This window comes from Myotis myotis, unplaced genomic scaffold (genome assembly GCF_014108235.1).
Source record: "Myotis myotis isolate mMyoMyo1 unplaced genomic scaffold, mMyoMyo1.p scaffold_m19_p_2, whole genome shotgun sequence".
Lineage (NCBI taxonomy): Eukaryota > Metazoa > Chordata > Mammalia > Chiroptera > Vespertilionidae > Myotis > Myotis myotis.
The window spans coordinates 137,043,076-137,057,847 of NW_023416324.1; the positions used below are offsets into that span (position 1 = coordinate 137,043,076).

Here is a 14,772-nt window from a genome sequence, read left to right on the forward strand (position 1 = left end):
CTCCAAGCCTCCATGGTGTGGCTGGGGGCAGGCCCCCAGCAGACACACACACACACACACACACACACACACACACACACACACAGCGCCTGCTCTGAGCCTCCAATGTGGCTGGGGGCAGGCCCCCAGCAGGGACACACACACACACACACACACACACGGGATGCCTACTCTGAGCCTCTGCTGCCAGACTGTGGCCGTCAGTAGGACATCCACTGAGGGCTCCCGGACTGTGAGAGGAGCAGGCTGGGCTGAGGGAACCCCACCCCCTAGTGCACGAATTTCATGCACCGGGCCTCTAGTATATACATAAATCACTAGATGCTCTGGAAGCTCCCAAGAATTAGTAGCTAATTACATTGTTTAATCCCATGGAACGATGAGCTTCATCATCTTTTTTCCATTTTGATGAAGAAGAAAAGATGTTTCTTAAAAACATCACAACACCCTGAAATAATAAGACTCAGGTTGTTGGTGCCCACCTTTTATCTAGCCCTTGTTCTCAAAGAGGGATTGACCGAAGTTCTTATCTTCTCATGGAGCAGGCAAGGTGGGGAGCTGGGAAATGACTGCCTCCTGATAATTTGGGGCTTTTTCAGTTCTACAGTCAAGCCATTCTTCACGAATAACAATAAATGAAAACAAATCACTAAACACTTGTTTGCAGTGTTTCCCCATACAGTAACAGGGTGACCAACTGAACAAAAAATGTTGTTCTTCATTCATCTATCAAAAACGGGACCTCATATTTTTATGTGACTGAGTTTGTTGGACCCTACTTACCATGTAATGGTGGACTGTTACTATCTCAATATAAAAAAGGCTAGTTAGTAGGTGATGGAAGCTACTCTGCTGTGTCTCCTCATTTTAGGATATTCGGGTTTCATTATGTCGAGCTCAGTTTCACTTTTAAAAGCCAAAATAATGATAATCTCCAGGATAACCCAGAGATAACTATGGCTGATGGTTCTTTTAAGACAGGTGTGAAATGTGGATAAAGCACTTTGAATGATTGTGCTTGTTCAGCTTTACTAAATGAGTCAGTAGGGAGGGAGAATCTTTGACATCCCACCTAGGGCATCAAATAGTTCACCATGGCCCAAATTGGTAACCCCGTGGATCAAGGCTGCACCAAGACACTAAAGGAATATTATTATAAAGGGCTAGACAAATGTCCAAAAGTAGTTAAAGGTACAAGAAAATACTCACTCTTACTTACCCTCCACAAATAAGGCATTTGACAACATTAACTTGCTTAAAGAGGTAGGAAGTAAACGGATGGTGGAACATAGGATGATCATCACGCCCGCCAGCCCAAAGAAGAAGTACATGGTGGTGTGATGCCAACCCAGGAGCTGGACCCACTGGCCTTCTTTGTAGTTATACAAGGACAGGTGGGGCCCTCCAGGAATAAACTGTTCCCCAAGCATACCTGTAGAAGAACATATCAAAGTTTTAGTAAGTCTCTTCATAACGTGACCGAGAAAGCAGGAAGATGCAGGAGGAATAGCCCACTGCTTAGTCCAATCTAGTGACCTTTTAAATGACATGAGTTCCTATTTCTGGGCTGTTGCCTAAGAGCTGAGCACTGGTGGTTTAGGCTTATTTCAGAGGTTCAAATATTGGCTTGGATCAGTGGTCGGCAAACTGCGGCTCGCGAGCCACATGCGGCTCTTTGGCCCCTTGAGTGTGGCTCTTCCACAAAATACCGACTTCTGCGCATGGGCCACAAAGTTTCAATCGCACTGTACGTGCACTCCCACACGTGGTATTTTGTGGAAGAGCCACACTCAAGGGGCCAAAGAGCTGCATGTGGCTCGCGAGCCGCAGTTTGCCGACCACTGGGATAATCACTTTTAATCAAAGATAGTCAATTCAGTCAAACAGCTATTTCAGACTTTTAATGCTAAAGATTTTAGTTCTACTTAGTTTCATGATCAGCTCCACTGATGATTTTAGTCCCTACTTTAATCTAATAACTAAATAAACCCCAAATGCTTTGGGATTCTATTTGTAAGATCAGTCCCCTAGAGGCTGATTACTTCCTTCTTACCCGCTATATCTCTGGGTAGCTGCCACAAGGTAGGGAGTTGTGCTTGGTTCAGCATAAAAATGCTAGGGTTCAGCTTTTCCCCAATTAAGGATAACTGAGAAAACACAGTCAGACATGGCATATGGTCAAGTCAGCTACACAGTTGCATTTTCTTAAAAATGCTGTTTTATTTCTTAACCTATAGAATTTGACATTGAAATTTCTCTCTTGGGAAATGGTTGTTCTGGAATTTGATGGCCATAGCAAAGCGCTATGGCCATGAATTAAGCATGAAGAAAACCAAAGGAATATTAAGAGGTTTTGCCCTTCATAGAGGAGAAACTGAAGTAAAATTCTAAAAACATAGAACATTTTCACAGAATCATATAGTCAATGGAAAGGCCTTGGAAGTCGTGAGACCTAGCCTCCCTCTCCAATTTAGAAATCACGCAAAAAGAATGAGTGCCTGAGCCAAGTCTTCTTCAGCCTATCCCTTTGTAATACTATTAGCAATGGTTATTCCTGAAGCTCTCCCATGAGCCCTTGATTATTTTTTTTAAATATATATTTTTATTGATGTCAGAGAGGAAGGGAGAGGGAGAGGGAGACAGAAACATCAATGATGAGAGAGAATCACGGATCGGCTGCCCCTTGCACGCCCCGCACTGGGGATTGAGCCCACAGCCCCGGCATGTGCTCTTGACTGGAATAGAACCCGGGACCCTTCAGTCCGCAGGCCGACGCTCTATTCACTGGGCCACACCAGCTAGAGCAGCCCTTGATTATTTTGATGTCATTTTGAAAAATGCTTTCTGATGAAGTTTATTCTTTCAGGCATTAGAATACTTGGTATAAAATTATTTCAGAGGCTCCAGCTAATTCTATAATTAAATTAACCCTGAGTGGGCAGGCAAGTTAATTACCATGACTAACTTATTAAGGAATAAACCTTTGTATAAATATGAAGTATCACCTTCTAACAATTATATAAGATAGAAATAACAATTAGAATATATGTTCAGAGATATTTTTAAAGTAAAAATTCACTGTTAGCAATTTCTTGATTTGATATTAAATCTTCTCTTTGCATATGAAAATAGCCAAAAGGAGAAAACAGAATACTGAAATAGTCCACTCACCAATTACAGCCATGCAGATCATTATGATTCCCTCCACAATATCTATTCGATAGAATACTGCTTTGGAGCCAAAATAGGAAGTCCGCTTGTGCTTCCTGCAGACATACTTCAGAATGCACTTCAGAGTCCACCAAATACCCATGATGATGAAGAAGGTTCCGGGGAGGGCATGGCCCTTGAAACTCCCCATGATTACTGAGATAAGAACATATAGAAGATGAAAATCTTTTACTTCCAGAACTTAGGCCAAACATCGCTTATTCCTTATCTTCTGATGATTATGGATACACCATTGATTCCAAGGAAATGATATTACTGTCAACAGCAATAAATCCACTGAAATATCAATAATACCAGTAAGAAGAAAAATTCTCTGTCTTTGAACACTTACCTCATTCTAGGCCTTGTGCCAAGTGTTTTACATGATAACCTCACCTAATATTTACAACATACCTATGAATGACATTATCCATGCCACATATTTATATATTATTTTTTCAATCCAAAGAACATATAAACTTTTTGTACCTAAGAAACTATAATTTGTACTGACTGCACTTACTCACCATGATTTGGATATATTTTTGCATGGTTCTATTCTTTTCTAATGGATACTTTCTTGTGATGCTTCTAAGCCTGTTCATGGGTATATTGAAAGTCCTCTTCACCCATATACTTCAATCCATAGATATCCCTAATGTTTATTTTTCCTTATATATTTACATACACTATGCACTATGAAAAATAAATAAAATTAATGATATGTATACTATTCAAAATAAAATTTCTTTTACTTTAAAAAAAATGGGATACAGGTTTAGAGAAGTTAAAAGACCTACCCAAATCTCACAATTATTAAGCAAAAATTTTGTGGTTTTTAACAGGAAGCCCAAAAGGATTTCTTAAGTATATGTGAAGGAAAGTAATATGAAAGTTTTACTCTTATGTTTAAAACTTGAAATGATATAAAATTGCCTACAAATTTTTTAAAGTAGGTAACTTCAAAGTATTAAAAATCAAATGTGTGGAAGAGACCATTAGTGTGTATCAAATGTCTGTGTGTTCCTCCACACTTTTCCCAGCCTTCCTCCAGTTCAATCAGAACCATGTTTCTAGTTCTGGCCAGTGGTCTGTGGCATTTATTTCTTCAGGCTGAGTCACGTCAGAGCCTACCTGACTCCTTTACCTCTCTTCCCCTGACTTGGCAACCTTGACATGGCATGTCTGCAACATAGAGGGTGGCTAACCAGCACGCTTCAGATTTTGTTCAACCCTTGATTGTGCCAAGTCATTGAAACTTTGAAGCTTAACAGATTAACCCAGCTGTTAACCCAGATAGATACCAAGGCAAAGCCATTGTAAACTGCTGCATGTTGAAGCAATAATAAACAGAAATGTTCTCCATTCTTGGTCAGCGCTATAGAAAATCAGTCTTGAATTGTGCAAGTTTTGAATTATGTGAGCAGCCCTTTGTTCAAATGTATGATACCATCTATGGAATAAGGAAGAGAGAGTTCAGAATCAGCCTTTTAGATCTTACCATGAAAGGGGACTTTGGTGTTCCCCTGGCCCAGCAGAGTTCTTTATTTCCCTGGGTGGATAGTGGGCCTTTTAATTCAGGGCAGACCCTTTTGGGTTACTTCCACATCCCCCTGACACAACTGTGATGTTTCAAGGGAGGCTGTGAAACTGACTCAGATGATAAAATTCTCTTGAATATCTACTCAACACCCCAAATGGATATTTCAGCACATCCTGAACCATGTGAACCATCCAAGGGACTCCAGCTCAATAGATCACATAGTGCAGGTTCTTCTCCTAACTCTGACTCTAATTAGTGCTATGGTTCGGGCATGTCCTTAACCTCTTGGGCCTTAGTTCTTAATTAATAAAAGAAAAGATGGCCTAGGTAAAACCTGGAGTTCCTTCCTGCTCTAACACTCTATGATTCATTATCCTAACCACCATCTTCCTCATAATGTTCCTGAGTTATCCTGTTTATCTTGGTTTAGGCAACACTATGGGACTGAAAAATACTTCTATGTGGAATTTTAAAAAATACATGCAGCTTGTAAATTATTTGAGCTTTTCTGGGGATATATTTTAAGGAGCCTTATAGAAACCCACTTCTAGAAATGTATCCTAAAAATATAACTGGAGATGTAGGCACCAAATTAAACACAATATTTATGTCTAAAATTAGGAGAATGATTAAACAAGTTTATCATTAAATAAAGTTTTCAAATAACTTACATAACAGGAGATATAGTTACAGATAGATATAGGATTTTTTTAAAAACTGAGAAGAGGCTTTGGATTCAGACTGACTAGAAATGAATCCCAACTTTATCATTTACTAGCTACATGACTTTGGGCAAGTTATTTAACCTCTAAGTGCCTCAGTGTTTTCTTCTGTAACATTGGACAAAAAACAGTACCTACCTACCTAGTAAAATTAAAATGAGTTACTCTAATGCAACTAAGCCATAGTATTATTAAACAAGCTCATATTATTCTCAACCCACCTCAAACTACCTAAGTAAAACAAAAGTAAACCCCGATGAAAAATTTTACTTGGATACTAACTGCTGAAAAGCGAGAAGCATCCATAAAATTCTCTTGGTTGTTATTCATGTACAATCTATAACATTTCTTCAGCTGTTATCTTAGAGGGTTACTGGAATTTTCTGTGGCTATTTAATTTCTTGATTGCAATTACAGAATATGTTTCTGAAATCTATTCTTTCTACTCCCTCATTGGACCTGGATAGTGGGTCATTTATTTAAAAAATATTCCTACTCTGATGTTTCAAAGCGCACTTATACTCAACATACCACAAATTTGAACTGATCATAATATCCACTCACCTGCTGCCAGAAAATCATTTTTTCCCCAGTTAGCCATTTTGGTTAACACCACCATTCACACACTTGCTCAAATTCAGAATATGAAAATCACCATAGAGTCCACCCATATCCCTGAAAATGAATTAGTTATTGAGACCTATTGCCTCTACTGCTTTACTATCCCCTACCCCAAATTTGGCTGACTTCCCATAGCCCCTTCAGTTGTATCCGCTTGGGGAATCCTCCCTGGTGGCCCAGATAGGAGAGAGGCCCTCTTATACCTATCAAGGTACCCAGTTCCCAGTTTAATAAGCAAACCAGTCTATCTCAACACAGCCATTAGGGTGTGATAAGGAGGGAATGGGGAGTACGTAGTTGATGGTTTTTAAAGAGGGATAGGAAGCGATCAGAGTGAGAGGGAAAATTAGTTCTTATTTCTACTTCAGTTATAAACTTCTGTATCTTTAACCATTTAATCTAAAACAATCTGATGGTTCCAATCATTTTCTGTTTAAATGACCCAAGCAAAACGAAGTCAAAACAGGTTTGCTAGCCCTAGCTGGTTTGGCTCAGTGGATAGAGCATTGACCTGAGGACTGAAGGGTCCCGGCTTCGATTCCAGTCAAGGGCACATGCCTGGGTTGCGGGCTTGATCCCTAATGTGGGCATGCGTTTCTATCTATCTTTTTCTCTCTCTTCCCCTCTGAAATATATCTATATCTATATCTATATCTATATCTATATCTATATCTATATCTATATCTATATAACAATAAACAGGTTTGCTATATTTGCTTGACCCAACAAACCCAGCTGTTCCTGCCACTGCAAATGACATTCATTTTACTTCATTTTCAATGTGGAAAGAAAAAGTTGCATAACTCCTCAAATATCACTTCAGTGTCATCTCCTAGATGACACCATTACCCATAGATCTATTTTTTGCTCCCTGCTTTACTATTCCCTGTAGACAAAATTTATTACTTGTAAAATCCGAGTACTCCAGAGTTTGATTAGATCTTAATCCAAAGAACAGACACCTTCCCCTTGGAGAACAGAGGGCATGCCTCGCCCACAAAGCAGAACATACCTGCCGGACAGCCAGCAGAAACCCCAGGGGAAATCTCCAGGCAAGGAAACAAAAGGGTACTTTTCAACATCCTCCCTGCCTGATCTCACCACTTATAATCTCACAAAGGGAAAACTGTTCTTCCAGGCCCACAAGAGTACAAGATTCAATCCCTGACTCCTAACTGCAGTTCATCCTGAAAATGCATACTCCTCCCCCATCCAAAAACCCCTCTGCTCCTAATGACACCAAACATCATCCTCTGGGTTAAAGATGAGATACAACTCCAGACACCCATATTGGCCCCTTTCCTTCTGACTGCCCTCTTCCAACACACACACACACACACACACACACACCCACACACAAACACACACACACACACACTCATTCAATACCCAAAAGGGAAATATTTTAAAACTCTAGCACTTAGAGATAATATTGGTTAAATTTCCAAGATCTAAATTGGGTGTTAGGTGTTAATTCTCAGTATTACAGTCACATAAAGTTCAGAGTAGGCCTGTGCACAGAAAGAGGAAAGTAGATCCGAAAAAAATATTCTAAAGTTTTCTTGGTGAAATTAACCAAATAGCTAATGTCAATAGAAAATGAAAACCATGGAGAAAAACTTCAACCAAAATTTCACCTTGAGCCACCACTAAAACAAAGTATTCCTAAATCTCAATTAATGACTCATATTCCAAAACACATCTGTAAATTCTAATACACCAAAACAATTTGAACTACTTCTTAAGCTTCACTTTACTATTTGCCTTAACACTCAAAGTATTATGTAAGCATATGTAGCTTTAAATATTTTTGACTCTCAAGCATTTCATACAAGCACTTTCCCAAATTTCAACTGTTTTGAAGTTTTCTTAGTTAAACTCTTCTTACCTTCACACTTTTCTCAATGTCAAGTTCAACTCAATTTTCTTCTTCCCAGAATTTATAATGGTTCTGTTCTCAAGAAGGAAAAGCAGGTACTGAATGTTCTCAATCTAAAGCTGTTCTTCCTTGGAGATTAAACCAATGTGCTCATGTCTCCAGGAATGAAGTTGAGCAGATGAGCCTTCAGAATGTCACAATTCCTGCATAAATGTGGATCTAGGGACCACACCCTTTTGAGCATCATACCTCTCTGTCTAAACTTGTGCAATAGAGTATTTCCCAATGAGGCTCACCTTATTACCCCGCCCACATGACCACTGGTTTCAGGCATGTACCACCTGCTATGAGAACCAAAGCCAGTGGGGCATGTGTGATCAGTGCTCTCTCTCTCCAGGCCATCAAGATGAACATAAGACAAAGGAAATGGTTATGGCAGTGGTAACATAATAGAGCCTGTTAGACAAGTCCTATAAAGACAATCCATTTCCTAACGTACAGTACCTCAAGCAAGAGATTACCACAGGTGCCAGGGCTGGCGTCATGACCAAAGCCAAAGGTATAGGAATAGCAAAAGATGATGGAAAAAAATTGTGATACATCAATAATAAAGTTCACTTGCTCCCAAGGAATATACAATCTGGTAGAGAGATAAGTGAACAAATTATTCTAAACCAATGTGAGGTTTGCACAACATGAATGGGAATAAGAAGAAAGGAACAATATGGCTAACCTTGAGAGTAAGCAGCTGTTATCCTCTCTGTTAAATGCTTGGTGAGCTAGGGCCATGGCCCCTCCCATATAATGTTTTGCACCTAGTTAGTACTCAATAAATAGCCAGTGAGTAATGAGCTCCTGCATGGACCTGACCTCCCTAAAACACTGACTTGGGTGGCAACCAGTATCAAAAACAGCTGTAGTGTTATTTAAATGCAGATTCCTGGGCCCCCTTCAGATCTACTGAATCCATCAGCAGGGGGAGGCCCAGGAGTCTACATTTCAACAAGCACTCACCAGTTAAGTTTTATGTATTCTTGAGTTTTGCGAACCAAAGTCTTAGAGTATATGAAAACAAGCAGAGTGGCACTATGACAGAAAAATTTAAATGTAACCTCCCCACCACCATACCCCAGAGGACATTTGTCAACTGTCAAGTGTCATGAACCCTGGCACCTGATGTGTTTGCTCATTTTGGATAGAGGTGGGTGGCTCAACAGCTGCTCCTGAGGCCAGAGTAATAACATGACTCTGTCACAAGACAATAACCATGCTAGAGTGCCACCGTTCTAGTTATTTTATTTTATCAGATATTATTAAGATCTTATTTTATTTTGATCTCTTCGACATCCTGCCTTTTATTCCCATACCCATCTCAATCTTTAAATAACTAAAACCATTTACGTCACATGGACAATTCTTAACCAAACATCCAGAATAACAAATAGAACTATAAACTTGAAAATATGATGGATGGCGAGGCAAACAGAAAGTAAGAACAAATGCTATGTTTCATCACCTGCCTGTAACCAACTCTTCAATGTAAAGAGGAGCCTGGACTGTTTGTGTTAGTAGTGTTGCACCTGAGATGGGAAAGAAGCTAGCATTCATTGAACATCTGGTATGTGCTAATAACTTTTCAGTTATCTTATCTTTGAGACAACTCAAGAGAGTATCATTTCCACCGTAGGTATGTGGAAGCTGAGATGCAAGAGATTTACTAACCTACTCTAAGTCATAGAGTTAGTATAGACCAGAGCTAAGATTCCAAAACCCTCATATATCTGATTCCAAATCTCATACCGTTCCCCTAGATAAGGGCAAACACTAGGAAACATCTGTGATTAGCCCATCAAACAATTTTTATCAATAACCTTTGAATAGGTTAAACACTGAAAGGGCTTCTCCTGCTGGGACTCTCTACCATGGAGTCATCAGCACATGTAAAGGAGGGGAACGTGTGTAGCCTGAGTATGTATTTACCATGCGATGAGCAAAGGCAGAGTGGACCGGGCTGCCAACAAACGGGAAAGCTGAGCTGAGTTGTCGGCAAGGTCTTCATTTGACAACAGCCTAGAACAGTGGTTCTCAACCTTCCTAATGCCATGACCCTTTAATACAGTTCCTCATGTTGTGGTGACCCCCAACCATAATTTTATTTTCGTTGCTACTTCATAACTGTAATTTTGCTACTGTTATGAATGGTAATGTAAATATCTGATATGCAGGATGTATTTTCATTGTTACAAATTGAACATAATTAAAGCATAGTGATTAATCACAAAAACAATATGTAATTATATATGTGTTTTCGGATGGTCTTAGGCGACCCCTGTGTAAGGGTCGTTCGACCCCAAAGGGGTCGCGACCCACAGGTTGAGAACCGCTGGTCTAGGACAGCTGTGGGCAAACTACGGCCTGCAGGCCGAATCCGGCCTGCTTGAAATGAATAAAACTAAAAAAAAAAAAAAAAGACCGTACCCTTTTATATAATGATGTTTACTTTGAATTTATATTAGTTCACACAAACACTCCATCCATGCTTTTGTTCCGGCCCTCCGGTCCAGTTTAAGAACCCATTGTGGCCCTCGAGTCAAAAAGTTTGCCCACCCCTGGTCTAGAGGCTAGATATGAGTATCAGTGATGTGGTAAGAATCTAAAGAAGTCATTTTATAGTTCCACTTTATACTGCTTTACAAGTTCAAGTCAATGAACAATGATTGAGTATTTCATATATACCTAAGGATCTGCTTCGAGTTATTGGGGACTCCATGGTGAGCAAGTATATTCATTTTCTATTGCTTCTGTAACTCAGCTGGAAAATGTTCTCCAATTTTAAGGGAATAGGTGATTAATTTAACCACCTCTGCAAAATAATCCCTTTTGCTATGTAAGGTAATACATCACAAGTTCTAAAAATTAAACATGGCAGGTAGAATGGGACATTATTCTGTCTACCATTGCAACATGTAAGGGTTAGCAGTGTCCAGATAAAGAAGACAAAGACATAGGACTGTGATACCAAAGAGATGAACTAAGATTTATAATAAAGGAATAAAATACTAGAGGTGTGCTCATTCCCTGCTGGTGGGAATGTAGATCGGTACAATCACTATGGAAAGCAATCTGGCAATTCCTCAAAAAATTAAGAATAGAGCTACCATACAACCCAGCAATCCCTCTCTTGGGTATATGTCTGAAAACCTCAAAATCATGTGTTTGCAAAGATATATGCACCCCTATGCTCATTATTCACAGTGGCCAAGACATGGAAACAACCAAAGCGTCCTGCAATAAAGGATTGGACAAAGATGTGGTACATCTACACAATGGAATACTATTCAGCCATAAGAAAGGATGACATACTGCCATTTGCAACAACATGGATGAACCTTGAAAATATTATGCTAAATGAAATAAATCAGTCATAAAAAGCTAAGAACCATATGATTTCACTCATATCTGGAATATAAAACTAAAACTCATGAACACAAACAAAAGTGTGGTGGTTGCAAGAGGGAAGGGAATGAGGGGAGAAGGGAATCCTAATATATGGTGACAGGACATTTGGCTTTGGGTGGTGGGCACATGGTGCAATATTCAGATCTTGTAATATAGAAACCCACACCTGAAACCTATATGATCATGTTGACCAATGTCACTTAAATCAGTTTAATAGAAATAATATTTTTATGTGTTGAGCCCCTTCTTTTAATTTAGGGGCAGGAGAGAGACATATGATAGGGTCTTGGAAGACTAGAAGGGCCATTTGAGCGGGACCTTGAAGAATTAATAGGATTTTGAAAGGTGGAGGTAAAAGAGAACAGCACTCCAGACATAAGGAACAGCATGAATTAAACTCATGGTGGCAGAAACATACAGGAGATTTTGAAGTCATTTCTACCACAGGAGTAGGAGACTAAAGAAAATACAGCTGGAATCCCAACATTTTGGAGAAGTTGGTGTCAGAAATAACAATTCAAATAACCACTCAATGGAAAAAAGTGCTTTTGCAATTAAATCTCTAGTTATAGATAAAAATTAAAGTAGACCTCTACCTCACACCAGATTCTAAATTAAATTTTTGGTGAATTAAAAACCTAATTGTGAAAAATCAAATTTTAAAACTTTTTAAAAGAAAATATTGAAAAGTTCCTATTGACCTTGGGATAGGAAAGATTTTTTAAACAAGATACAAAAAGCAAAATAGTGAAAAAAAGAACTGATAAATTTGAGCACATCAAAAATTAAAACTTTTATACATAATAGCAAGGAAGCACAGGAAAAGATGTTCAACATAATTAGTTATTTGGGAGATGTTAATTAAAATAACAAATACCAATGCACATTCACTAGAATGGCAAAATTTTAGAAGACTGACAGTATCAAGTATTAGCAAGGATAGGGAAAAAGTGAGCCGTTTGTTTGTTTTGGATATTTTCCATTGATTTTTAGAGAGAGTGAAAAGGGGGAAGGGAAGGAAGAGAGAGAGAGAGAGAGAGAGAGAGAGAGAGAGAGAGAGAGAGAGAGACATTGATTTGAGAGAGACACGTGGATTGGTTGCCTCCCGCATATGGCCCAGGGATTGAACCTGCAACCCAGGCACATGCCCTTGACTGGGAATCAAACCTGTGGCCCTTTGGTGCATGGGCCAACACTCAATCCACTGAGTTACACTGGCCAGGGCTTGAATAACATCTTAGTTGCTTCCAAGATTTGGCAATTATGAATAAGACTTCTATTAATATTCATATGCAGGTTTTTACATGTATGTAAGTTCCCAACTCATTTGAATAAATGCCTAAGAGCACAAGCCTGGATCATATAATAAGAGTATGAATAATTTTGTAAGAAACTGCCAAAGTGTCTTCCAAAAAGGCTGTACCATTTTGCATTCCTGCCAGCAATGAATAAGAGAGAGTTCTAATTGTTCTAAACCCTCTCACGGATTTGGTGTTGTCAGTGTTCAGGATTCTCACCATTCTAATGTGTGTGCAGTGACTTCTCATTGATTGTTTTAATTTGATGTTCCCTGATTGACATACTTTCTTTTATCTGTTTATCTTCTTTGGTGAGGTACCTGTTCAGATCTTTTGCTCACTTTTCAGTTGGGTTCTATTTGCTTTCTGATTGTTGATTTTTAAGAGTTCTTTGTATAGTTTGGATGTCAGTCCTTTGTCAGATAAAATTTGCAAGTATTTTTCCCCAGTCTGTAGCTTGTCTTTTCATTCTCTTAAAAGTGTCTTTCACATAGCAGTTTTTAATTATAATGTAGTCTAACATACATTTTCTTCTTTCATAGATCGTGTACTTCTTGTTTTATCTAAAAACTCATCATTATACCCAAGGTCACCCTAATTTTCTTCTATGTTATCGTCTAGACATGTTATAGCTTTTGCATTTTACATTTAGGTCTGTGATCCATTTTAAGTTAATTTTTGTGAAAATATTGATAGAAGGACTGTGTCTTATTCATTCATTTTACATGTGAATATACAGTTGTTTCAGCATCATTTGTTGAAAAGATTATCCTTTCTCTATACAGATTTGCTTTTGCCCCTTTGTCAAATATCGCTTGACTATATTTATGTGGGTCTATTTATGGATCCCTTGTTCTGCTTCACTGATCTAAATGAATGTCTTTCCTTTCCCTAATGCCAAACTGTCCTGAGTACTGTAGCTTTATAGTAATTCTTGAAACTGAGTAGTGTCAGTCCTCTGATTTTGTTCTTCAATATTGTGTTGGCTATTCTGAGTCTTTGCCTTTCCATATAAACATTAAAATCAGTTTGTCAACACACACACACACACACACACACACACACACACACACACACCTTGCTGGGATTTTGATTGGGATTGCATCGAGTCTGTATATCAGGTTATGGGAAAAACTGACATCCTAACAATATCAATTCTTCCTATCCATAAACATGGACCCTCTCCTCATTCATGTAGATCTTTTTTGATTTCTCTCATTAAAGGTTTGTAGCTTTCCTTATATAGATCTTGTACCTATTTTGTTAAACTTATACCTAAGTACTTCTTTTCTCTCCTTTTCTTTTTTGGGATGGTGCTAATACAGTGTTATGTTTTTAATTTCAAATTCCAACTGTTCATTGCTGATATACAGAAGAACAGTTGACTTTTATATATTGACCTTGTAACCTGCAACCTTGCTATAATAGCCTATGGGCAACAGTAGGTTTTTGTGTGTGTGTGTGTGTGTGTGTTTTGTTGCTGTTGTTGATTCTTTGCGTTTCCTACATAGACAATTATGTTATCTGCAAACAAGGACAGTTTTATTTCTTCTTTCTCTAGCTGTATACTTTATATTTCTTTTTCTTACCTTCCTGCACTAGCTAGGACTTATAGTATAATGTTAAATAGGAATGGTTAAAGGAGAAATACTGGCCTTGTTCCCAATCTTAAGGAGAAATCATCTAGTTTCTTACCATTAAGTACAATGTTAGCTGTAGGTTTTGTGTAGCTATTCTTTATCAAATGGAGGAAGTTTCATTCTATTTCTAGTTTGCTGCTTTTTGAGTTCTTTTTAATTTCTTCTCAAACAAAACCTAGGAAGGTAGTTTAGAGCCAGATAATAGAGGACTTAAATGCCAAGTTAAGAAGTTTAAACTTTATTCTATGGACAATAAGAAGCAACTGAATGTTTTGAGCAAAGAAGAGATACAACAGAGATATGTATCAGAACCCTTAAAACCATTCCATAATACAAAAATCTAGTTTCTATTTAAAGATGTCCAGAAAAGGGAACTCCTCCGACCTCTTTAGTAACCCAT

The 14,772-nt window shown here is 38.5% G+C and overlaps 1 protein-coding gene across 4 annotated transcripts in view; it reads right to left on the bottom strand.

Moving 5' to 3' along the window:
* Positions 1 to 14,772, bottom strand: part of TMEM45A (transmembrane protein 45A) — a 99,964-nt gene that overhangs the window by 14,326 nt on the left and 70,866 nt on the right. For 3 of the 4 annotated variants that reach the window (XM_036348317.1, XM_036348319.1, XM_036348320.1), the window contains 2 exons: positions 3,172 to 3,366; positions 1,220 to 1,432 (listed from right to left, as the gene is read on the bottom strand). In XM_036348317.1, the coding sequence (XP_036204210.1) occupies positions 1,220 to 1,432; positions 3,172 to 3,361 (403 nt within the window). In that variant the 5' untranslated portion in view covers positions 3,362 to 3,366. Of the gene's footprint in view, positions 1 to 1,219; positions 1,433 to 3,171; positions 3,367 to 7,984; positions 8,165 to 14,772 lie in introns of those variants that run through there. The other variant, XM_036348318.1, reaches the window with a different exon arrangement.